The following is a 27,063-nucleotide window of genomic DNA, read 5'->3' as shown; positions in this document are numbered from 1 at the left end:
GCGTAGGGGCCCCTCACTGTCTTGATAGCCAATGTCTGCCTCCCTACCCTGTTTTTTTCTCAACTTCTGAATTCAACTGAGGTGTCAGTATGGGTTTCAGAAATTTTAACTAATTCAACAGTCTGAGTGTTGAAGTGAGGCTCTGCAGTTTGATTTTTAGTATGTGCAGAGACATGTGTGAGCTTCTTTTGTATTTGAGATATTATGACCATATTATCCTAGAATGCTTTCTTGCCAAAAGCTGACCCTGGGTAAGGAGCTCATGTTATTCTTGTTGCCAGGCAGCTAGACCATTGGGAATGAGCTAAAAGAGTGTAAAATATGAAGATGAGGTGGGCTGTTGGCCAGGGCATCCTCTAGCATGATGACCTGGAGTTTGACATCCTGCTGACCATTGGGCCCTGTCTTCCATCAGGGATGGCCTGGGGAGGGACAGCAGCAGCAGCTCTCCAGTGTTCCCCATCACATGTGCTGGTGACACACCACCATTGATATGAAAATAGGTGCAGGATTTATTTTACATGAACAAGAAAGCAAAGTACATTTCACAATGTAAATCATGTGACCTTTGCATTTCAAAGGAAAGAAAAAATTTGTACTTTAAATTGCTTATTTTTACATAAATACTGAAAAGACTTACAAGAAATGAAGTACATCTAGATGCCAATGCTAGAATTGATGCTGGGAGCAGCCTCCAGACACACTTTTAAATCTCAGCCTGAGTTTTTTTTGTTTGTTTGTTTTGTTTTTTTTAAAGATTTTATTTATTCATTTTTTTCCCCCCAAAGCCCCAGTAGATAGTTGTATGTCATAGGTTCACATCCTTCTAGTTGCTGTACGTGGGACTCGGCCTCGCGTTGGACGGAGAAGTGGTGCCTTGGGGCGTGCCCGGGATCCGAACCCGGGCCGCCAGCATCAGAGCGCGCACACTTAACCGCTAAGCCACGGAGCCGGCCCTCAGTCTGAGTTTTTGAATCTTGATATTCACAATAAGCAATTCAGGATAAACAAAAAATATGTATGAACCATATTTTATTTCTAATAGTGTTGAATAACAAAAATTCTGTGGAGTAAATTTTAAAGATATAATTGGTTTTATTGAGCACTTCATGATCTTAGTGTCACTCTCAGCTACTGCTTTGAAATTCTCTGTTTTTATTGTTCCTTTGAGTGGTATCCCAAGGTCATCATGTTTTTGCTTATCCCCTTTGACATTTACAAGTGAGAGCTTCAGGTTCATAATCTTTAAGTAGGTCATCTCTTTTTTTTTTTTTTTAATTTTTATTTACTTTATTTTTTTCCCCCAAAGCCCCAGTAGATAGTTGTATGTCACAGCTGCACATCCCTCTAGTTGCTGTATGTGGGACGCGGCCTCAGCATGGCCGGAGAAGCGGCGCGTCGGTGCGCGCCCAGGATCCAAACCCGGGCCGCCAGCAGCGGAGCGCGCGCACTCAACCGCTAAGCCACGGGGCCGGCCCTAAGTAGGTCATCTCTTTATTTCTTTTCTGATGTTCCAGTCTTCAGGAGATCATATGCTTGGTGGTTAGTGGCTGTGAACATGCATTTAAAGCTTTTGAGAGAATACAATGCACCAGGGAGTTTGCTATGATTATAATAAGCCAGGATAGTTCTCAATATGTGGAGTGCACTTTGAAGCGATGGTCTTCAAGACCCAAACCAGTCAAAATCAAATTAATCCTAGAAAGACCACATTGAAAGAATCACCTTATTTATAATTTTATTTATTTATTTATTTTTTCCCCAAAGCCCCAGTAGATAGTTGTATGTCATAGCTGCACATCCTTCTAGTTGCTGTATGTGGGACGCGGCCTCAGCATGGCCGGAGAAGTGGTGCATCGGTGCACACCCGGGATCCGAACCCGGGCCGCCAGCAGTGGAGTGCGCACGCTTAACCGCTACGCCACGGGGCCGGCCCAGAATCACCTTATTTAAAAAGCCATGTGACTTGCTCAGTGATCTTATGTAACTGAGTTTCATCTTCCCCAGAAGTGTTAATTCTGGTGAAGCAGGAGGTTTGGCCACAGCACAGACACCTCCTTGCTCAGCTAAGAGATAATCAAGGGCTATCCTGTTACCAAGAACAACTTTGACCAGAGAGTCTAAGGATCTTTGTTGGGTGTCTCTTCTCTTAGGAATGGGTTTTGCAATATCTTCAAGAGCTAAGGAGAGGTTTTCTGATTATATTCTCATTTACCTTTACTCCTAACCAGGGAAGTATGGCCCTATCTAAGGGAATCAATCCCGAGTCTTGAATGCTACCTACTATGTCCTTTCCAAATCATTGATGCGAATTTGAGGGAGTCAATCTATGAGAAGTCTTAGTTCACTTCTTAAAAATTAGGGACACAGTTACATAAGAGCCGTTGGCCACTTATGCACCAGCCATCGAGGGACTTATAGGCTGAAGGATAAAGATAACCACTACAGACAAAGATAAATCCCGTAACGACACAAACCACTCTCACTAAGGTGGCCTTGTTCATGAATCCATTCACAGAGATTGTTGCACATGCTTATTCAAGCTAGGGGTCAGTTAGATTTTCTCCTGGCCTAAAATAAAAGGTTGGACTAAATTTCAAAGGTTACCCTTCTTAGCAGTGTCCTGGGACATATGAATGATGGTGTTATCTTTCCAGAACCATGCCAGACTAAGGAAAGAAAGAAAAGAAGAGTTTTATATTTGGCTAAAGTAGGAAGTCTTGATCTGGCATTTTAGAAGGAAGCAGTTTACATCAATGTCAGCTTCTTCTCTTCCTTGTCAGTTTGATTTGGAGGTCTCCAGCATCTCTACAGGACCAGATGTCAGGTGTGGAGCCTTCCTCACCTGTGAGGGGGGCATATCCAAAGTTCAAGCCCCTGGAGTTAGGCTGTCATCCGGGTAGTGAGAAAGACCTGGTATAGTTTTTTCCAAGGAGATTTAAGAGCAGTCTTTATTCTTACCAATTCATTTTTACAATCTGAAAGTTACCAGGAAATTATACTTGTCAAAAAGTCCTTTCTTTGAATCTCTTTGAAGATGAAGCACTTTTGCAGGACAGTTGTAAAAGCATCAGAGCAACAACAAGAAGTCTCTGTAAATGACAAAAGACTTAAAAATGCCCCTGGTTAAAAATCTGATGAGAGTTCATTATAATGGAATTAACATGGACAATTGCTTATTTGTAACAGGCAATTTTAAGATAACTGGAATTTTGACTGACACATTATATCAGGACATAGATTTCCAGGAATTTCACACAATTTCTGGAATACTTAGAACATATACCTATACTTACACAATATAGAAAAGGCTTAGTATTATTTCTTGTTTGACAATGCTTCCCGTGTAATTTAACATATCAAGTACACCTAATTAGTTTAACCATCTCCCTTTTTATAAGGAGAGGGAGCAAATCCTTTGAGATGTTCCAGTGGCCCTCTGGAAAAAATCAAAGTTAGTTCAAAGTCAAAAAGACTTTATTTAGAATTAGATTTTTGGGAAATTTGTAAAAAATATCAAAAGGTTTTAGATACTTGCCAAACAGGATCACAGATCATTATGAAACAATACTTAATTATCTATTTGACCAAAGTAACAATGAAAGATTTCAAAGGCAAATACAGAATTTTACATAATTGTCAGCAGTTTTAGCTCTCTTAATATCAAGAGTGCTGGGTTTAAGTAATCCAAGACCTGATGAAGACAACATGGAACACAGGTGATTATGTTAAGACACAAGATCTTTGTTTTTTTCTTTCTAGTCAGATTACTTAAAACGGAAAAGAAACAGACCTTTTATAATTTCTGATTGTTAAGAGCAGACCAAGAAAATATTGCCCTTTTAACAGGGAGGAAACCAAATACTAATGTTGCAGCAGCTTACTTCATATTTAAACTGATTCATTTAATTAAATTTATTCTGATCTTAGCCAACACTGGCCATACCTAAAATTCCTTTTCCTTATTATTTTTAACAGTTTTAATTCCATATATTAGAAATTTTAATCCTTAGAAATTTTTAATTTCTAGTTAAAACTAAGAAGAAATGAATTATGATCTGGCTTTTACATTAACGTTCTGTAGATTGGGAGACTCATAAATACTTCATATAATATCTAGAAAAGGGCCGGCCCCGTGGCTTGGTGGTTAAGTGAGCGCGCTCCACTGCTGGTGACCCGAGTTCGGATCCCGGGCTCCCACCGGCGCGCTGCTTCTCCGGCCATGCTGAGGCCGCGTCCCACATACAGCAACTAGAAGGATGTGCAGCTATGACACGCAACTATCTACTGGGGCTTTGGGGGGAAAAAATAAATAAATAAAATCTTTAAAAAAAAAAAAAAAAAAAAAAAATCTAGAAAAATGTGATCCCTCATAGTAAATTTTTCAGCATGGCACAAGACATGTTTACTAATAGATCTAAATATGTTTAATTCATCTGTAGAAGGAAGCAAAAAGTGGTTATACCTATGTTCAGTAATTAATGTTTCAGTGTTTTTTCTTATTTGGAAATGATCTGGATATTCAATGAATTTAACTGAATTCATCATTTAACTTAACTTGGCAAAACTTTAACGTCCCAGGTTACCAAAAAAATTTGGGGAGATTATTTAAAAAGTACACATTGAAATTTTTATCTTACTTACACCTATTCAATTTCCTTGTTCTTAACAACTGTGTTTAGATTACCCACAAAAACTTCTTTAGAGATTAGACAAAGTCAGACATCATCCTAAACTCATTTTTCTTGCTGACAAATTTTGTAAAAGATAACATGAATTCATTTGATTAATAAACCCAGGTGGAATGAGTTGTGTGTCTGCATTATATTGAGTGTTGATAACTCTAAAGTCTTGTCTATTTTAATTAAATCAACTAATTTAGCTTTAATACTGAATATTTTCCAAGATCATGTCAACCTGAAGAGATTTGGGTTAGTTTCTATTACATTTTGAGAATTATATGAATACTAAGTGCTTGTTTGTTTAAGTCAATTAAATAGAACTATTTACAAATTAATTTTAGTAATACCATCCACAGGTGGAAAAACACCACCTGTCTACAACACATAACAGAAATGCAAACAGAGATCTTATAGTTTTCATTTTAAAATTTTAGCAATGAAAGAGGTATGATATTGTAAAACTCACTAGTTATTAAGAAGTTGGGTCTAAGTTGTTTTTCTGGTAGATGGAATAAGTTAAGGCTACCTGCTCAGATTGCTAAAGCCTTTCACTAATATCTGTGGAGAAACACTAAAAAGATTTTTATTTGCCCGTGATTCAAATCATCTTTCCCCTTTCATTTTTCTTATGATAAGAATTACCTCCCTGAAGTTCATACTTTTACATTTGCATCTCAGAGGCAGAGAGAAGGAATGCAAATTTGTCCAAGAAGGACTTTGATTTCCTAAGAGCAATATTGGTAAGCCTTTAGAGATGAATAGGGGAGGTTTGGGGATTGGTAAAGTAAATTTTAAATGCCTGTAAAGCTGCATTTATAGTTTTGCAAGGATTTGTGAGATCAGGACAGTTGCCCACAATTCCTCAAAGAATTGGGTTGTAGCCTAGATGCTAAAGGCCTGACACACCCATCCACCTTTGTTGGAATATTTTTCTTTTCATCTAGGTACATTTAGGTTAGAGGAGGAGGCAAAAAAATTTTTTTTCTATTAGGCTCTGAATGTCAGCTTGCAGTTTGGCCAAATATCTGGTTATAAAGTTATTAAATTCATTGGAATATCTTGTCAGGTTTCAGCCAGGATAAGTAGGGACAAGCAGTGAATACTTCTGGCAATATTGAACAACCTCTTGGACTCAAGAGGTGTCCTCAAGGAAGATGCAAAAGATATTATCTTGACAAAGTCTAGAGTCACTCCCAAAGATAGCCAAAAGAAAGAACCAACAACTTTCATGTCTCAGGCAAACAGAAAGCCAAGCCGGGTTTTTAGGACATAAAACAAGGGAAACAAGAAGGCAATAGCTATCTTTGGGAGAGAAAGGATCAAAAACCAATTGGTTTGGATTTCAAAAGGAAGGGACAGTGTTATTTTTTTTCCCTCTCATCACTGGGCACTACAGAAAGTGATCTAGGAGAGCAGGCTCTGGTAAGAAATCTTACCCAAAACCAGCTTTTGCCAATTCTCCCAGGATTCCATCTGTGGGCTTCAAGGGGAGTTTAAAGTAGATGACATAGTTCTCTTATTTACCAGACTTTGCAAAAGTTTTCAATAATTTTAATTATAAGTTCTATTGGCTGTTTAAGGGAATAATGTAGTAATTTACTAGAAAATCCCTCAGAATCCCATCAACATTTGGAAGGGCCTAGTGGAGACCTTCCTTTGAAGGTAGATATGGGGGTGTCTTTCAGGCCATTAACTTGGTGAACTTTTGTTTATTGTCATGTAGTCTTGTTTTAGGTATATCTTATATCTTTAATTTTTCATTAAATTTTTGCAATGAAACTTTCAATAATCTAGTCTTGTAACTTTGAAGCTTTTGTTTTTAGGTGCATTTCTTAAATGATCTTATCTGATTGGAACATTCCTTATGATAACCATTACTATTTCCCTGAGAGTTGACAGCAGTTTGGCGGGACCCTTAGCTGCAAATGGAGCATCACCCACATTTCTGTCCAGCCTTATCTAGCTGTAAATGGGGTGCAACTCACACTTCTATCCAGCCTTGTTTTGTGGCCCCCAACCTGGCGGTTATAAAGCCAAGCTCTCAGGACACAAAAAATCTTAGTAAGATTTTGCCATTTTTGTTGATATATATAGCTTCCAGGGCCATAGTTCTTAGATATAAAATAAGCAGGTGAGCTGGAAGGTAGTACACTTAGCTCTTTAGATTTTATAGATTCTATTTCTTTTAGCTAAGCCTTCGGGCCTCTCAGAGACAAACTAATAGTCAAAAGGGATGTGCCACTGGGCTGGAGATTTTGTGATGTTTCAAAGTGTACATCACTGCATAGAAATTTTCTTGAGATTGACAGGTGACCCCGTGTCAATCTAACCACTTTCATGACCAACTTATCCTAACATGGGGCCTTTGAGTTTTGTGGCCAGCACTCTAACAGCCTTAAAATGCCCTACCCATGCCTACCAATTTTTGTGGCTTTTTTGTCCCTGAGATCCTCATTAGCCAAAGCCTTTATTTACATAAAAGAAGAGAAACAAATGTGTGCACCTTAACAGCAGCAAACAAACTATGTTACTGCAGATTCGCCAAGAAAAATGCCCAGTGCACACTGTCAATTTCCAAAATAGAACCTGGAACTAGGGAATGGATTGAACCAATGGACCAAAACAAATAGGGACTGTGGGCTGATGCCAAACAGATGGGAAACTGCAGCTGTCACAGGCAGTTCCCAACATGGAATCTGGCGAAGGATTTCAAACAAATGAGAATTGCAGACTAAACTGCCAGCAGTTTGCAATATGGAATCTAGGAACAGAATCAAGTGCTGGGGTTTCCAATGTAATGGGGAATTGTGGTCTATACTGCCTGCAGTTCCCAATGTGGTACCAGTGATTCCAGAAAAATGGGGTTCTGACTGGAAATCCAATTAGATTGGGAGCTTTAGGCATGACAGTGGAGCTCAGAACCAAAAATGAACTTAGCCATAGCCCTTGGAAAGTGTGAGACAGACAGACAACTAAAAAGGGGTTTATGGGTACCACTCCTGTGTTGATCATTGTCCCAAATGCTGTCAGAAATTTACTTTGGATCCTGTTCCTGCCATCAAATCTGTTAAATAACAAAAATTCAAGTGAGTAAATTTTAAAGATCTAATTGGCTTTATTGAGTAATTTGTGAATCAGGCAGTATCCTCTCTAGCAAGCATAGAGGAGCTCCAAAGGGCTACAGAAAGGGAAGGGTATTAAAGGCAGGACAAGAAAGTCATAAACAGAAAAAAAGAATTATTTCAGACAAGATTATCTCCTTTTGTGGACAAAAAGTTCTTATTAGTTGGATTACCTCATCTTCCTTTGGGAGATGGAGAGGGCCAATGTGCCCTGTTATGTAATTGGTCCTGACCAGATAATCCCAGAATGACAAGTTAAGACTATGTTCTTGAGGAAGGTTGAAGCTGCAGACGGGTTAGGTATTAAGCCCTGGTTTGGTGATATGGGAGTAGCAAAAATGACTCCATTTTGGGCCTGTGGTTTTCTTTTTAACAATAGTTTATAATCAAATGACTAACGTATTTTTAATGGAAAACCAGAGCTCTGTGTGTTAATTGTCTAAATAATTTTTTGAAGTGTGCAATACATTTTAACAAACCATAAAAAATTCATTTTTTCATTTCTCTTTCTTTATAAAATGACAAGTGATGTTACAGCCTGTAGTGCCATTGTATATCATTCTGGAGAGGGTTTTCTGATATGGGCCGTGTATTAAATGCACTAGGGTCATATAATAATATGAGGAGCTCCACTGACCCACTCCCCAGTGAAACTGGTGGAAATTATTTTAAAACAACCATTTGAAGCCTCTGGAAATTGTCCTAAGGGCAAGCAGCAAATAAGAAACATCTATTCAAGAAAATCATTAAATTTTCTTTGAGAAAGGGGAGAATGTGTGGTATTTGAACCATGTCCACTCCCTCCCCACTCTCAGCTCAGCAAGTGAACACTCCTCTCCAGAGTGCTGCACCCTGAACCAGAAGACACGATTCTGTCTCCCTAAGCTTCCAGAAGGGGAGCTTTTTCCTAGGATGAGCAGGACGTCTGCATTACCCATCTAGTCCTCAGCTACATATTCATGAATTTAAGTCCCTCATTGATTCACATGAAAGCTGGGGACACTCTTCTTGCACCCAGCCCCTTCTCATGGTACAGAGGCTCTGCTGTGCTCATGCTTTGCTGAGGATACAGGACACTGGTCACTCTTTCCCCGCTCGTGAGGTGGCTGTAACATGAGACAATCAAGAGGACCCCTGGCTGCTGTCGCTCCACTGCACTTATCACTCGGCCCCTACATAGGGATTGTCTCCCAGAGCGAGTCTTGCTATTGTCCCTATCACAGCTCCAGAGTCCTGGAACTGAGATGTTTCCTGAACGCAGGGGAGAGGCCAGCTCGAAAACACAAAGCTGTTAATTCCTTCTCAAAGGAATTAACTTGGCCAGCAAAAGATCCTGAAAAGTTCAAGTCAAATGACACTTTCGAAAAAGTGGAGAATGAGGTGAAAGGCAATTAGTAGATGTGTGTATTTAATGAAGATACTGCTTAGACTGTAGGCTGACTAGTTTCTGGAAAGAACCAGAGAATACAACTCCTGGGAGGATGCTTCCAAGGGTCAGAACAAATATCAGAGTGACTTCAGAAAGTATTCCTACAAAGGAGCCAGAACTTGACTGGACTAATTGATAGAGGAAGTTATGCCCCTAGGACATTGGTGAAAACAGGAGAGCAATCAGCCAGCAATTAATCTAGTTTAACCATGTGGTGCGTCCATGATGGAGGAAGAGAGCCCTACCGGTACCACTGTCTCATGACGGTAGATGTACCCAAAGCCATGCTGGATTCTGGGAGATATATCAGAGGTTTCACTCTGTGTGGAGGATACAGACTTAAGTAAAATAATCCACTCAGTCACTGAACAAGCAATTAAGCTAATAATAATAAAAGTGGGAAGGGAACCAGAACACAGAGTTACTAAAACATATTACCTTAAATGTCTGCATCAAAAATATGAAACATGTGAAGACACAGGAAAGTAGGAACTATACACTGGGAAAAAAAACAGCAATTGAAAATTTACCCAAGTCTTATAGGAAACCGCAGTAAAATTACAAGTGACATCTCAGCACAGAAAAGAGGTCAGAAAGCAGAGGGATAACATTTTCAAAGTGCAAAAAGAAAAAAATCTATCAACCAAGAATCCTATATTCACCAAAATTACTGTGTAAAATATAAAGCTGAAATAAAGACTTTTCCAGATTAGCAAAAACTGAGAAAATTTTTAAAAACCAACTGTCTTATGAGATTACTGAAGGAGTTCCTCAGGTTGAAAGCAAGTGACCCAGGATGGCAATTGATAACAACAGAGAGAAACAAAAATGCCAGTATCAGTAATTATGTAAATATGAAAGACAGAAGAAATACCTATTTTCTCCTTTTTCTCTTAGCTATTATCAAATGAATTGTATAAAATACTGTATATTTAATATGCTATTGTGCTTATTACATATAGAAATATAATATATGTATAATTTGTTTCTCATTAAAAGCACAAAGTTCCTGGGTGAGAGCAAAGCTGTGTTGGGCTAAGGAAGTGACTATAGATGGTAAAGAAATAAGTGTAACAAGATATTATTGAGTTTTATCAGTAATAGATTTAATGTGCATAACAATAATACCACAAAAATGGCAAAAGGGAAGAAAGATATATAGGAGTAAAAATTCCATCTATCCCTGGAGTTAAGCTAGTATACATTTGAAGTTTATTCTTATAAATTAAGAAGTATATGTTAAATAGTAGAGTAACCCCTGAAAAAATGACTGCTAAAATATAGTGAAGAAGTCGTTTAAAAGTTAAAATGCTACATCAGAACATATTCAATTATTGCAATAGAAAGCAACAAAGGAGAAGAGAAACTAAAAAGGAATATGAGAATTGTAGAAAGTGAAAAGTAAAATGGCAAATTATCTGCAATTATGTCAGTAACACTAAATGTGAATGGATTACATTATCCACACAGGAGGAATAGATTGTCACCTCACAGTAAAAATATAAATAAAATCATGATCTAAATATATACTATGTGCAGGGAACACACTTTAGATTCAAAGATATAAACAGATTAAAAAGTAAAGGCTCTAGAAAGATACATCTGTAAACAGCACACAAGAGAAGTGGAGAGATGATACAGATTTCTAGCAAAATAAGACTTTTAAAACAAAGACTGTCACTAGAGATAATGAAAAACACTATATCATAACTAAAGTGTCAGTGTTTATAGCCTGCATCTAAAACAGTAAAAATAAATAAATTTATAGCCATTAATGCCTACACTAACAAAGATGAGAGATCTCAAATCTATAACCTAATCTTTCACATTAACAGACTTAAAAAGATGTGGTGCCAAAGGCAAAGCAAGGAGAAAAGGAAATGATGAAAATTAGAGCAGAAATTAATGAAATGTGGGCCGGCCCCGTGGCTTAGTGGTTAAGTGCGCACACTCCGCTGCTGGCGGCCCGGGTTCGGATCCCGGGCGTGCACCGATGCACCGCTTGTCCAGCCATGCTGAGGCCGTGTCCCACATACAGCAACTAGGATGTGCAGCTGTGACATACAACTATCTACTGGGGCTTTGGGGGAAAAATAAATAAATAAATAAAATTATAAAAAAAAAAAGAAAGAAATTAATGAAATGAGAAATAGAAAAAGCACAGAGAAAATCAGTGAAACCAAAAGTGGATTCTATGGAGTGATTAACAAAATAACATATTTAGCTAGATTGATCTAGATAAAACGGGAACATTCAAATTCATACAATCACAAAGAAAGAGTGATATTACTACTGATATTACTGAACTAAAAAAAGTTATAAAAGAATTCAATGAACAATTGAATGGCAACAGATTAGATAACTCAGAAGAAATGGACAAATTCCTCACACAAAGACACACACTACTGAACCTGAATCAAGAGTAAATAGAAAATCTGAATAGAAATATAAGTGGTTGAAATAGTAAACAAAGAACTACTCACAAATTAAGGCTAGACACAGATGGCTCCATTACAGAATTCTCCAAAACATTCAAGATTATTTAATACTAATTCTTCACAAATTCTTTAAAAAATTAATATGGAGAGAACACTTCATACTAATATTGTGAGACCAGTACAATAAATGCCAGCAAACCCAATCCAGCAATATAGAAAAGAATCATACACCATGACCAAGTGAGATTTATTCCAGGGATGAAAGGTGGTGTTAACATCTCAAAATCCATTTAATGCAATAAAGGATATCAATAGAGTAAAAATCAAAAATGGCAGATCATTTCAGTAGACTCAGGGACAATAATTGACAAAATCCAATACCTTTTCATGATTAAGGCACTCAGATTACCAGGAATAGAAGGAAATGTCATAACGTCATAATGAGTGTATATGGAAAACCCCCAGCTAATATTATATGTATTTAAAAAATTGTTTTTAATATGATATTTAATTGTAAAAGACTGGATGCTTTATCCTGAAGATAAGGAACCAAAGAAGGATGTCTGCTCTTTCCACTTCTATTTTAGAATATATATGAAAATTGGAGATTTTGCCATTTTCCAAGGAAGATAGAGAAATGGCCAAGAGCATGTGAAAAGATGCTGAACATTGTTAGTCATCAAGGAAATGCAAATCAAAACCCAAGTGAGGTACCACTTCACAACCACTGGGATGACCAGAGTCAAGAAACGAGATAACAACAGGATATATTTAGAAATTTGAACTCTCATACGTGGGTAGTGAGAATATAAAATGATGTAGTTACTGTGGAAAAAGGTCTGGGAGTTCCTCCAATATAAAACCTAAAATTACCATATGACCCATCAATTCCAGTCTTAGGTGCTTACTCCTGTGTGTGTGTGTGTGGTGAGAATGCTTAATCCACTGTCTTAGCAAATTTCAAGTATACAAATTGTATATGTATATCAAATCATCACATTGTAATCTTTAAATATAGACAATTTTTTGTCTTGGGTGGAATCTGTGTGTTTAAAGTGAAGGTGAGACTGAGGCTGGAGTTGCCTCAAAATTAGTGGAGGCCTGGGGTTACAAGAATGACTATACCTTGTGAAGGAGCTGAGTCCACCAGATGGTCACTCCTTAAAGAGCAATTGTTTCAAAGAGAAAGAAGAGACGAAAATGCAGCCACAAAGTAGCAAGATTGCAGAGGTCTCACCAGGATCCCTAAGTAACTCTGCTGCTGCCGCCACCACTGTGTCTATTGCAACAAAGATCCTGACTATCTGGCTTATAGTGGACAAGACCCACAGTCTTAGTTTGGCACAACAATGGGATTAATTCAAACCCAACTTAAGCCTGGGGTCCTTAAACCCTGTAAAGCAACCAGTTGTCATTGAGGAGGCCTCTAACCCTGATGACAGTGATTTGAGGCTCTCAGGAGGAGGACCTTAAGTTGTCCATAGGCTTCTGATGCAAGAACTTGCCCTAGTCCCCAAACTATATGCCATTAGAGCTGCTATTATCACCAGGTACTGAGATCTCTTGAAAATAGAGGCTCTCACAAGCACTGAGCATGTGACCCTCTACAGAGGCACCTATAATGCCTTTGGCCTGGGAAATAGCTTCCCACCAGCCCAGCCCAGCCCAGCTACTGACATTTACTTGTGTATGATGGAGCCTAACCTTGGCCCTGTAGTTTATGTCACCTGCAGGAGGGGCATGGCCTTTGTTTCTTCACTTTGTTGAAAGATGCTAGGGTGATAGAGGAGGTCACCATTCTCCCAGATACCTTGATTCCCTGCGTAGTTCCATGGGATTAACTGAATGCACAGCACTGGGGACTACATAGACTTTAAGGATGACAATATACATTCATACATCATGGAGCTCAGTGGAGAGTTGCTACTCTTCATCCCTTAATTGGGACATCCCTATTGAAGAACCAAATCCAAGGATCACCAGAGCTGACCAAACATCAAGCAGTCATCTTACTACTGGCCAAAAATTGTCCTCATCTGCATATGTTCACAAACTTTTCGCTGATTGTCTAAGAGATGCCCCTTTGTGGTAAAATAACTCTGGGAATGTCTTAAATCAGAGATACCTAAAATAGAAGTCAAGGTAACACTTGTCTGTGTGTTACTAAGTCCGCAATACAAGGACTCACCAGGACACTCGTTATCCACCTTGGAGTTCTGACACTACTGAGAGTGACCATGGCATCTCTCAGAGTATACAAGTGCCCTGCTCTCCAACAAGGCATTCGGTGGAAGTTTCCCCTCCCTTATGGGTCTCAGGCTCATAGAACACCATACTGGCTTATTGAAATCAGTTGGATGAGAGATGTCCTGTTTCAGTCATTGGGGGTGAATTGTAATGATTCTCTCTTCATCTTTTTTTTTTTTTTTTTTTTTTGAAAGACTTCAGTTTTCTTTAGAGCGGTTTTCAGAAAAATTGATCAGAATTTACAGTTTCTACAGAACCCTTCTCTCTGCATCCACACAGTTTGCACTCTTTTTCACATTTGGTATTACTGCTGCACATTTGTTACAATTTCCAAACCCATATTGATGCATCACAGTGCTCAGTGTACATTAGCATTGACTCTCTGTGTTGTACAATGTATGGGTTTTGGCAAATATGTAATGATGTGTGTCCATCATTTCTGTTTCATGTAGTACAGTTTCACTTCCCTAAAACTTCTCTGTGTTCCACCTATTGATTCATCCCTCCTGCAACCCCCAAATCCTTCACAAGCAAAGATCTTTCTAGTGTCTCATGGTTTTGTCTTTTCCAAAATGTCGTGTACTTGGAATCATACACTACATAGCCTTGTCACACTGGCTTCTTTTCCTTAGCAATATACTTTTAAGATTTCTCCATGTGTTTTCATGGCTTGATACCTCATTTCTTCTTATCACTGAACAGTATTTCACTGTATGAATACACCAGTGATTGTTTTTGTCTATTTGACTCTTGAATGACATCTTGCTTAAAACTCTTAAGTCTTGCCAATTGTGAATATAGCACCTATAAACATTCACGTGTAGGTTTTGTGTGAACAAAAGGTTTCAGTACATTTGGAAAAATACCAAGGAGTGTGATTGCTGGATCTTACTCTATGTAGTAACTCTGAATTTTGTTTTGAAAGAAAGGTCCTGTCTTCCATTGTAAGTTACCAAATTCCATTTCCACTAGCAATGAATGAGGATTACCTGCAGCTTCACATCTTCACCAGTATTTTGTGTTCCGAGTGTTTTGAGTTTTAACCATTTAGTGTGTTTAATGATACCTCATTGTTGTTTTATTTGCAATTTTCCAATGACATTTGCTGTGGAGCATGTTTTCATGTTGCTTATTTCCCATCTATATATCTTCTTTGGTGAGCTGTCTGTTCAGATCTGTTGCCCGTTTTTTAATTGGGATGTTTGTCTTCTTTTTTTTTTTTTTTTTTTTTTTTTTTTAGATTTTATTTATTTTATTTTTTCCCCCCAAAGCCCCAGTGGATAGTTGTATGTCGTAGCTGCACATCCTTCTAGTTGCTGTATGTGGGACTCGGCCTCAGGATGAATGGAGAAGTGGTGCCTCGATGCGCACCCGGGATCCGAACCCGGGCCACCAGCATCGCAGCGCGCGCACTTAACCACCAAGCCACAGGGCCGGCCCAAGGGATGTTTGTCTTCTGACTGTTGAGTTTTAAGTGTTCTTTGGATATTTCAGATATCAGTCATTTATCTAAGTGTTTTTTTACAAAATTTTTCACTTACTTTGTGAGTTGTGTTTTTATTCTCTTAACACTGTCTTCCTCAGAGCGGTAGTTTTTCTTTTTTGTGTGTGAGGAAGACGCTCTGAGCTAACATCCATTGCCAATCCTCCTCTTTTTGCTGAGGAAGATTAGCTCTGAGCTAACATCTGTTCCTGTCTTCCTCTATTTTGTGTGTGGGATGCCGCCACAGCATGGCTTGGTGAGCAGTGGGTAAGTCTGTGCCCGGGATCCAAACCTGTGAACCCTGGGCCACTGAACAAGAGCGTGTGAACTTAACCACTGTGCCACCAAGCCAGCCCCTGAGCAGTAGTATTATAAATTTATAATTTTAGTACTACTAGTTTTCATTTTAATGAAGTAAAATTTTTGTTTTTTTCTTTTGTGGACCTTGCTTTTTGTTTTCATGTCTAAAAATTCATCTTGAAACTCAAGGTCATCTAGATTTTCTCTTATGTTACCTTCTAAGAGTTTATTTCTTTGGCGTTTTACATTTAAATCTGTGATGTGCCTTGAGTTAATTTTTGTGAAATGTATAGGGCCCGTGTCTACATTTGTTTTTTGTGTGTGTGTTTTTGCATGTGGATATCTATTATTTTCACCACTATTTGTTTAACAGACCTAATTTTTCATGGAATTGCCTTTCCTTCTTTGTCAAAGATCACTTGACTATATTTGTGTGGGTCTATAAGGAAAGCAATGGACTTACATATCCTTCAATTTTCCTATACTCTTATTAATTCCAGGAATTCTTTCTTTTTTTTTTTTTTAAAGATTTTATTTATTTTATTTTTTCCCCCCAAAGCCCCAGTAGATAGTTGTATGTCATAGCTGCACATCCTTCTAGTTGCTGTATGTGGGACTCGGCCTCAGGATGGACGGAGAAGTGGTGCCTCGATGCACACCCGGGATCCGAACCCGGGCCACCAGCATCGCAGTGCGCGCACTTAACCACCAAGCCACAGGGCCGGCCCCAGGAATTATTTCTGTTGTGAATTCTTTTAGCCATTTCAGACAATCATGCCATGTGGAAAAAATGTTATAAATTTAGCTACAGTATTCATAAAGATGTTCTTTCTTAAGAAGTGGAACTTCCTTTTTATTACCAATTTTTTATAAATGGATGTTAGATTTTATCAAATCCTTTTTATTTTCAGTTTTCTGCCCTTTCCTTTTTGATATTAGTAATTTCTGTCTTCCATCTTTTCTTTGTTTTCTTTTCTTTTTTTTTTTTTGGTGAGGAAAATTAGCCCTGAGCTAACATCTGTTGTCAATCCTCTTCTTTTTGCTGAGGAAGATTGGCCCTGTGCTGACATCTGTGCCCATCTTCTTCTACTTTATATGTGGGATGCCAGCCACAGCATGGCTTGATAAGTGGTATGTAGGTCTGTGCCCAGGATCTGAACCTGTGAACTCTGGGCCACCAAAATGGAGCATGCAAACTTAAAAACTATGCCACTGGGTCAGCCCCTCTTTGTTTTCTTGACTAAATGTTTATGAATTTTATTAGTCTTGTCAAAGCACCATTTTTTGTTTTAATTTTCTCCATTGATTTCCACAATGAGATTGATTTCTTTTCTAATTTTTATTATTTCTTTTATTGTGCTTACTTTAGATTAAATTTGTACTTCTTTTTATTATTTCTTAAGTTAGATGCTTACATTATTGATTATGGATCTTTGGTTTTTCCAGTGTATTTGTTCAATGGCATAAATTTCCCTCTAGGCACTGCTTTTGCTGTTTCCAAGAACCACTGGTATGTTGTGTTTTCATTTCCTTTAGTTCAAAATGAATTTTTATTTCTCTTGTGACTTCTTCTTTGATCCTATGTATTATTTAGAAGTGTGTTATTGAGTCTCCACATATTTGAGATTTTCCAACTATCTTGATGTTATTGACTTCTAGATGAATGTCTAGGTGATGTGAGAGCATATTTTGTATGAGTTCTGTTTTTTCAAATTTGATAAGTTGTGCTTTATGTTCCAGAATGTGGATGTCTTGGAGAATATTCCATGTGAACTTGAGAAGAATGTATATTCTGCTGTTGTGTATGAAGTATTCCATAGAGTATAATGAAATCTAGTTGTTTCGTAGTGCTCTTCAGTTTACTTCTATCCTTGCTTATTTCCTGCCTACTGGAATTTATAATTTGTGATAAGGGGTGTTGAATTCTACAGCTATAGTACTGGATTCATCTATTTATCCTTGCATTGTGTCAGTTCTTGCCTCATGTATTTATCCCTCTGTTGTTATGCAGGTACACATGAAGCATTGCTGTGCCTTCTTGGAGAATAGACTCCTTTATCGGTATCTAATGTCCCTCTCTATCTCTGCATTTTCCTTAGTTTGAAATCTGCATTGTCTATAATTCATATACCTATGGCAGCTTTCTTTGTATTAGTTTTGGCATTGTCTATTTTTCTCCATCCCTTTACCCTTCATCTATCAGTGTATATTTAAAGTGGGTTTCTTATAGACAATATATAATTGTGTTCTTTGAAATCTGATATTACTGTCTGTTTCAATTGTATTGATGCCATTGATAATTAAAGTTGTTATTGATAAAGCTAGGTTAATATTTATGAAATCTTTGACTGTTTTCTATTTTTTGCCCTTGTTTTTTTTCTTTTTGTCTTCTACCTTTCTTCTGCCTTCTTTGGCTAAAATTGAGCATTTTTTCTGATTGTTTTCTTCTCATCTCTTAGAATATCAGTTACACTTTTTTTTTTTTTGGTGGGGGAGGAAGACCAGCCCTGAGCTAACATCTGATGCCAGTCCTCCTCTTTTTTTGCTGAGGAAGATTGGCCCTGGGCTAACATCCATGCCCATCTTCCTGGCACAGATGGGCACTTTATCTGGGACGTCGCAATAGCACGGCTTGACAAGCGGTGCATCGGTGCATGCCCGGGATCCGAACCTGCGGAGCGCGCACATTTAACCACTGTGCCAGCCCCAGTTACACATCTTTGAAAAGCATTTTCTAATGGTTACCCTTGAATTTTCAGTATGCATTTACAAATAACCCACCTCCTCTGCCAAATAACACTATACTACTTCACTGTTGTGCAAGTACTTCATAACACACTATTCCCAATTTCCCCTTCCCTTTTCCTTGTCACATTGTTGTCATTTATTTTACTTATCCATAAGCTTCTCATTACCAAATACACTGTTACTAATATTATTATAAACAAAGTGTCATTTGTGATATTATTTATAAGAAATATGAAAGATATTTTGCCTTCATTTTTTCTTTTTCTAAACCTCTCCCATGTCATTTACGTTCTTCCTGATAAATTTTTGATCATTTTATTCAAAGTAGGTGTACTTATGACAAATTCACTCAATTTTTGTCTCAGAAAAATCTTTATTTCTCCTTCATTTTTGGAGGAGAATTTTTCATGAGAGAATTCTAGGGAAGCGTTTTGTTTATTTTCAAACTTTTAAATATTTCACTCTACTCTCTTCTTGCTTGCATGGTTTTTGAAAATAAGTTTAATTCAAATCTTTGTTTCTTTCTTTCTTTTTTTTTTTTTTTGTGAGGAAGACTAGCCCTGAGCTAGCATCCATGCCAGTCTTCCTCTTTTTGCTGAGGAAGATTGGCCCTGGGCTAACATCCGTGCCCATCTTCCTCTACTTTATATGGGACGCCGCCACAGTATGGCTTGACAACCAGTTGATCGGTGCCTGCCTGGGATCCGAACCTGCGAACCCCAGGCAGCAGACGCGGAGTGCGCGCACTTAATAGCTGCACCACCGAGCCACCCCCAAATCTTTGTTTCTTTATTCCTAAGATGTGTTTCTTCTCTGGCATTTCTCAAATACTCTCTGTCTTTCATTATTCTCTAGTTTGAATATGCTATCTTTGGCTGTGCACTATTGCAGTTTATCATGTTTAGTGTTCTCTGAGATTTCTGGATGTATGGATAGTTTGCTATCATTAATTTTAGGATATTTTGGTGATTATTACTTCACCTGTTTCTTCTGTTTCTTTCTGTCTTTTCTTTTAGATATTTCCATTATGTGTATTTTAAACCTTCTGTTAAAGAGGGTTGTCCTAGTCTTCATGAGTATTGTGTTTATCTTTTTTGTTCTTTTTGTCTTTGCATTGGGCTCTGGTGAAATAGATTTTTCTTTAGTACAGGCCTTGTTAAGAACAGAATATCTGGGTTACATTTCAAAATGCCATCTATTTATATCTTTTTCCTAATTTTGGAGACACTGGTTTGCCCTATGACCTCAAGGCTGTCATGGATCTAAGAAGAGTCATGCTTTTCAAGTTTGTTTATTTTCTTCTTGTGAGATCAAGAATGACTACTTCTAAGTTCCTTAAGTGTGGGATCAGAACTTGGCAGGGCATCATCTAGAGTGGCTTTTCAGGAAACACTTCCTGTAGAAGTTGAAGGATGGAGATTTTATGTTGTTTGGAGGAAAGCACTGTGAAATCCTTCACATATTTTATAATCATTGGCAAATTGACTGTCAAACCATTGTGGACTTCAGTGAACTCCCTTGCAATCTGTAGCTCTTAACCTCAAGGCCAGGAAGGCTCAAAGTACACTGTTAGGGTTTGACTGGAAAGAGCTGTTCTGGCACATTATTATCTCACTGTGTGTTCTAAAAATTGGCAGGAAGTAGCCTTGAGGCACTTGAGTATAGAGATTTTATGGTCTAATTTGTCATGCCTTCTTCCTTGTATCTAAGCTCTAAGTTCTGAATAACTTTCTAGCCCCACCAAATCACACACAGAGAGAGAGAAAGAACTGAGTATTTGATAAATATTATACATTAAAAGTGATGCTTCCCCCCAGGAAGGTTTACATTCACCAGCTGCATCTGATTCCTTGTAGTGGTCTGGAGGAATTTAGGACAATGTGGCCACTTGGGCTTCATTATAAGTTTGATTTCCACAGGCCTTCTGGACTCTCATTTGATGGGAGTACATAAAAAAGTTTCCAGGGCCGGCCCCGTGGCTTGGTGGTTAAGTGTGCGCGCTCTGATGCTGGTGGCCCGGGTTCGGATCCCGGGTGCGCACCGAGGCACCACTTCTCTGTCCATCCTGGGGCCGAGTCCCACATGCAGCGGCTGGAGGGATGTGCAGCTGTGACATGCAACTATCTACTGGGGCTTTGGGGGGGAAAATAAATAAAATAAAATCTTAAAAAAAAAAAAAAAAGTTTCCAGTTCTTCACTGTGGTTTTTTTTTTTTGTGAGGAGGACTAGCCTTGAGCTAACTTCTGATGCCAATCCTCCCCCTTTTTTCTTGAGGAAGATTGGCCCTGAGCTAACAACCATGGCCATCTTGCTCCACTTTATATAGGACGCCGCCAAAGCACAGCTTAACAAGCAGTGCGTTGGTGCGCGCCTGGGATCTGAACCTGCGAACCCCTGGCCGCCGCAGTGGAGCGCGCACACTTAACCACTTGCGCCACTTGGCTGGCCCCTCTTCACTGTTTTTATCCACTGAAACCTCATGCAGATTTGACCCTCTGCCTCATGGAGTGCTGTAACTGGTGGGTAATAAGGAAGAAGATGAAAGAATTTTGTCACAAGGAATCATCAGCCTTAAAATATTTGCTTCATTTCCATAACATTTGTGTCATTTCATAATAAGCTCTGTACCCTGCCATTACAGAGAAATATGATGTAATGTGATCACAGTAAAAATATGTAAATAATTTCCATGTGTTCATAATACTGTTAGATTGATGAGGAAAAGTGTACAGAAAATGAATGAGTCTGATGATCACAACATGGAATAAAAGTTTGGAGATGACAGAATCATATGCAACCTTCCTGCATATGGAGTACAGATTGTCAGTGCTGTCAGCCTTATGCATCCTAGTCTACACAAATTTGTGATGTTTTAGGACTCAGTGGACATTGAGGATGTGGCTGTGAACTTCACCCCAGAGGAGTGGGCTTTACTGGATCCTTCACAGAAGAAACTCTACAAAGATGTGATGTGGGAAACCTTCTGGAACCTGGTCTCAATAGGTAAGAATGAGGACATTCCTTCCCTTCATCAAGTAGAGAACAAGTGTTTCTTGCCCATCAACTTGGTTTCAAGGTATAGAATGTGGAAATGAGGGATGTTGGTAAATAAACTAGAAATGGTCATAGGTCATCATTAACTTAAATCTAAGATTTTGGCTATAATTTGTAATACTTAGGAATCATCTTTCTGGGTCTGCATTTTAGGAAAAATATGGGAAGATCATGATATTGAAGATCAGTACAAAAACCAGGAGAGAAAAGAGAGGTGAGTCACAGTCACAATAGAAAGCAGTGTCTGGGGCCGGCCCCATGGCTCAGCGGTTAAGTGCGCGTGCTCTGCTACTGGCGGCCCGGGTTCGGATCCCGGGCATGCACCGACGCACCGCTTCTCGGGCCATGCAGAGGCCGCGTCCCACGTACAGCAACTAGAAGGATGTGCAACTATGGGGCTTTGGGGAAACTATCTACTGGGGCTTTGGGGAAACAAAAGGCAGAGGATTGGCAATAGATGTTAGCTCAGAGCCAGTCTTCCTCAGCAAAAAGAGGAGGATTAGCACGGATGTTAGCTCAGGGCTGATCTTCCTCACACACACACACAAAAAAGCATCGCTTTAAAAAAAAAAAAAAAAAAAAAGCATGTCTGATGTAAGAATTCTGGTATGTTATGAGATTTTAAACAGAAGCAAAGAAAACAAATAACCCTTGCTTCAAGTTTAGCTACTCTTAGAAAATCTTCACCAAATATACTTTCTGAAATGTAATATAGAGGATCAGTTTTTGCAAAATAGTTCTGTTGGAAAGAGGATTAATAAAGTCTATGTGGGAATATCACTGTTTTGATAATATGAAGGGTGAAAGCCTCTTGTAGAGCATTCATTATATTCAATTTCTGAGAATTGAGACAACACCAGACTTTTCCTATGAATCATAATAAATATAACAAATATAAAATCATTAATAAAGAAATTGATAATGTGCTTCTTATTTCTTACAGTGGTCATATGGTAGGGAGACTCTGTGAAAGTGAAGAGGGTAGTCATTGTGGAGGAAAATTCAGCCTTATTCCAAATCTCAGTCTGAACACGGAAACTACAGAAGCTAAACCATGTGAATGCAGTGCATGTGGAAAAGTCTTCATGTATCATTCATCCCTTAAAATGCACATGTGTCACACTGAACACAAACCATATGACTGTCAAAAATATGGAGAGAAGCCATATAAATGTAAGGAATGTGGGAAAGCCTTCACTCTTCCCAGTGTTCTTCGAAAACATGCAAGAACTCATAGTGGAGAGAAACCTTATGAATGTAAAAAATGCAGTAAAGCATTCACTTCTTCCAGTTACCTTCAAATACATGAAAGAATTCACACTGGAGAGAAACCCTATGAATGTAAAAAATGCAGTAAAGCATTCACTTTTTCCAGTTCTCTTCAATTACATGATAGAATTCATACTGGAGAGAAACCCTATGAATGTAAAAAATGTACTAAAGTGTTCACTATTTCCAGTTCTCTTCGACGACATGAAAGAAATCACACTGGAGAGAAACCTTATAAATGTAAAAAATGCAGTAAAGCATTCAGTTCTTCCAGTTCTCTTCATATACATGGTAGAATTCATACTGGAGAGAAACCCTATGAATGTAAAAAATGCACTAAAGTGTTCACTCTTTCCAGTTCTCTTCGAAGACATGAAAGAAATCACACTGGAGAGAAACCCTATGAATGTAAAAAATGCACTAAAGCATTCACTTCTTCAAGTTCTCTTCAATTACATGAAAGAATTCATACTGGGGAGAAACCCTATTCATGTAAAAAATGCAGTAAAGCATTCACTTCTTCCAGTTCTCTTCGAAGACATGAAAGAATTCATACTGGAGAGAAACCCTATAAATGTAAGGAATGCAGTAAAGCCTTCACTTCTCTCAGATCACTTCAAAGACATGAAAGAAGTCGCACAGGAGAGAAACTCTATAAATGTCAGGAAAATGAGAAAGCATTTATTTCTCATGCAAACTTTTGAGGATATGCAAGAATTTACACTAGATGAAAAACGATGTAAACATAATGAATGTGGGGAAAGCCTTTGTCATCCCAGTTCTTTTTGAAGGCATGAAAAGACTCACTGGATAAAAACCTCTTGAATGTAGCATGAGAAAGACTTCAATTGGCCTATGTCCTTCTATGTGAAACTCCTACCAGAAAGAAATAGAAATCTAAGTAATATGAGAAAACAATGGAAATTAATTTGTATATAATGTTCTAGAAAACTTTCAATGTGAAAGAATTGTTATAAAAGTTGTAAATATATTGTGTTTACCAAGGCTCTTAAAGTGCAACATTGCATTGTGGCTTTTCTATTAATTAATAACATTCAGAAATGAATACTGAGGTGAGATAATTCTGCATGTCATCCTTCTTTAATAGTACATAAGAGTAATAGGTAGTGCTTTTTCCTTAAATCAGTTAATATTTTCTTTAATTATTTTTTTTTAATATTTTAATTATTCTGTTAACAGGCCATTAAAAAATGACAGTTTGTACTTGTTGGGATTTTCTTACTGGCCTTGTATTGTATTTCCTGAATATGCCTTATCCATTGTACATTTTGAAACTTTCTTAGAGAAGGCTCCTTTTTTGGGATGGTGGGTATAGGAGCCTGTTTTTATTTTCCATACTATTGAACAATTGGAATAAATTTTTATGTATGGCAAGTTTGTCAAAGAGTATACTTTGCTGTGAATTCTTATTTTCATATTTGGGCCTTTGCTCCATGTCCTTCCTTCTGACTGGTATTTGGTGAATAGACATTGAATTCAGTAGGGGCCTGTGATAGAGCAACAAAATCTAGAACCGGACATACCCTGTATTGTGTTATTTCAATGGGGGTAATGTTAAGAACTAGATCTTTAGAATCCGTCTCCTTTATGGTTCCGTGTTGGAATTCACCAATAGCCTCACTTGCATGAGATTTGGAAGGCAGAAGCAAAGGAGGCATTAGGCAGATTTTGGAGACACCATACAGGGAAAGATATAGTTATATAGGAGCTTTGAGGACACCATCCTCAATCCCATGTTGTGAGTTCTTTGCCCTTCTATTCAAGAGTATCTTGAAAACCACCACCAACTGTTTGAACTTCCATTTTCTTAGAGGTGTATTTTCCACTAATATTTTCACAAGTTTCACATCAAAGATCCATTAGAGTTAGGATTTTTCTGTAAGGCCTCCTGTGTCCACCAGGAAACGAATTCAGACTTTCACGATTGGGAGTATTTTCTGATTCTCCTCTTCTCTAAATGGTACCTGAATAATGTCTAATGTGTGTAGGAAACACCTTATGCTATTAATAGTGCTAGTGAGCATGTTTTCCTGATTGACCAGGACATCTACAATGGGGCATAAAAAGAAGGACCTGGGAGTTTGTTTCTCTGCTGCATTGTGCAGCGGCTGCCTTGACCCAGTTCTTCCATGTGAGAACAATCCCCTTTCTCATGTCAGGAAGACTGAGTGAGTTTCCTGTTACTTGTAGCTGAATGTATTCCCTCAATATGTTTTCTGTAATGTTTGATTGTATGTCATTAAAACTATGTGTATTTCCTTGTGAAATGAACACCTCCATAGTTGTTTCATTGATATATTTTATCAACTTGTCTAATCGCTATATTTTATCAACTGTTTTCTAAGCCATCTTATGCTAATCAATATTATTGTGGTTTTTATTTCCTCAGAATATTTTAAAATTCATTTTAATTATGGATTTTCAGATATACTTTGCAATTTTCTTCATTTAATCATTAAACATTATGAGTCAATTTTGTCACGTACATACAAATTCATGTGTTTTTTCCTCAGGCAAACTTTAATTTGTATTCTTTTATCGTTACTTCTTTTAATGAAACTAATTTCTAATTTGTTCTTAACCCAAAACTTAAAACTCATGTCTTTTTCAATGCCCTCTTACCAGTGACCTGCAGGATTGCACCTGTAGTCAGTGAAAGGAGTGTAATGACTTCTAGTAAAAGTGATCACAAACCATAAAGCACTGTGAGGTATAACAGGAACAGGGTGCTCAAAAGGACTTCTAAAGAGATTTTGGCATGTGGTTGTGGATTTGATTGCTATTCAAGAAAGAAGGTCATTTTCTGTATTGGATGCTGTGAGGAGGTAAACTTAATTCTATCTTTGTAAGGATTTTGTCCTTGGTAGATATAATCATTCTTTTCTAGAAGGCAAAAACAATGCAGTGGAGCAAAAGTTATTTTCTAAGAAGTTCCAGTCAGTCATTTTAGTAAGAAGGGAAACTTAGTCATTTTTATGATTTGGAAATTTATCTTTTACCATTTTTACTGGTATGGTTACAAAATACTTTTAGTTTTGTCTTGGCAACTGTATACTTTTGATGAAGGAGGTGTGTGAGATTTTTCTCTTCAGCAGGATGAGACTTGGCCTTGCAGTGACTGCAGGCAGCTCCTGGTCCTCTGGGACAGCTTTTGTCTTTCCTGCTTATTATCAAGACACTGATGTATTTCCTACAGTGTATTAGACACTGTTGACCATGAAGTATTGTCACTAAACCAAGCGCATTCACCTCCTGGCGACTTAAATAAGAGTACATCACAAAGTCTCACAAAGTAAAGTGTATTTACAGCAAATAGGAGACCATGAGGAAACATTTCCAAAGTCATGGCGTCCCGGAACAAAGGGAAGCAAGGACCTTTATTTTGGATGGGGAATGAATATTCAAAAGGGAGAGGCAGGTATTCACTTACACAGGCTCAGTTGGAAAACATGCTTCCACATACACTGCAGGTTATGGTGATAAGGCCTAAGCTCCTCCTGGAGAGATAGTGGCATTAAAAATAAGGCAAAGGTCGAGCATAGCTCTTGTGCTGAGGCTTGGTCTGGTTCAGGGTGGTTGGTGGTTGCATCTCCTTAACAGAACAAAAGGGGAAAAAACAATTTGGAAAAACAGTTAAATGCTTCCAAACCCACCCTTGAGTTCCTCGGGGAACCTAGTCTGTGACAGTACCTCAGTTAAATTATATAAATTCACTTCTTAGTATTCTACATAATATTTTTAATATCTCTTATGATTCGACGGACACCTTTGAGATTAAATTGTGAGACCATATAAACCTAGCAAGGGAGACAGATAGGACCACTCTGCCAATCAAACCTCTCTTTTTCAGAGATTATGCTTTTGATGCTAATGTTTCAACATTCCTCACATGCCGTGTTTTACCCAATTTAACAAACAAGGCATGTTAGTATTTGGATATAGTGCTTGAAACAAAGAAATTCTTGCAGTCCTAGTGCTCGTATATTTGTGGGAAAAGAGAGACGATGACAAATAGTAAAACTTTGTTTATAAGATAGAGACAAGGGCTTTGAAGGAAAGTAAAACAACATTGAACTAATAGGTAGGCTGAGGTGTGTACATATCTTTTCTGTGAGGGTAGGAGTGAGTGAGGGTGTCATTATAGTTTAGAGGTAATCATCTAAGGAATAATTGAGGGAATCTGCAGAGATATTATTTTGAATAATATCCTAATTGAGTCTAAAAGGAGAATGGGAAATTTTCAACATCCTTTCATCACAGGAGTGGCTGG

At 38.0% G+C, this 27,063-nt stretch overlaps 1 protein-coding gene across 8 annotated transcripts in view; it reads left to right on the top strand.

Moving 5' to 3' along the window:
- LOC147912109 (uncharacterized) overlaps positions 1 to 26,852 on the top strand; it is a 44,969-nt gene extending 18,117 nt beyond the window's left edge. For 5 of the 8 annotated variants that reach the window (XM_087426010.1, XM_087426011.1, XM_087426009.1 and 2 more), the window contains 3 exons: positions 21,326 to 21,452; positions 21,657 to 21,717; positions 22,447 to 26,852. In XM_087426010.1, the coding sequence (XP_087282136.1) occupies positions 21,326 to 21,452; positions 21,657 to 21,717; positions 22,447 to 23,476 (1,218 nt within the window). In that variant the 3' untranslated portion in view covers positions 23,477 to 26,852. Of the gene's footprint in view, positions 1 to 1,309; positions 1,482 to 17,008; positions 17,763 to 21,325; positions 21,453 to 21,656; positions 21,718 to 22,446 lie in introns of those variants that run through there. The other 3 variants (XM_087426012.1, XM_087426013.1, XM_087426014.1) reach the window with 3 other exon arrangements.
- The last annotated feature ends 211 nt before the right edge of the window (positions 26,853 to 27,063 follow it).

Source organism: Ceratotherium simum, chromosome 39 (genome assembly GCF_057802395.1).
Source record: "Ceratotherium simum simum isolate JZ-2026a chromosome 39, ASM5780239v1, whole genome shotgun sequence".
Lineage (NCBI taxonomy): Eukaryota > Metazoa > Chordata > Mammalia > Perissodactyla > Rhinocerotidae > Ceratotherium > Ceratotherium simum.
This window is presented reverse-complemented; position numbering and strand designations above follow the sequence as displayed.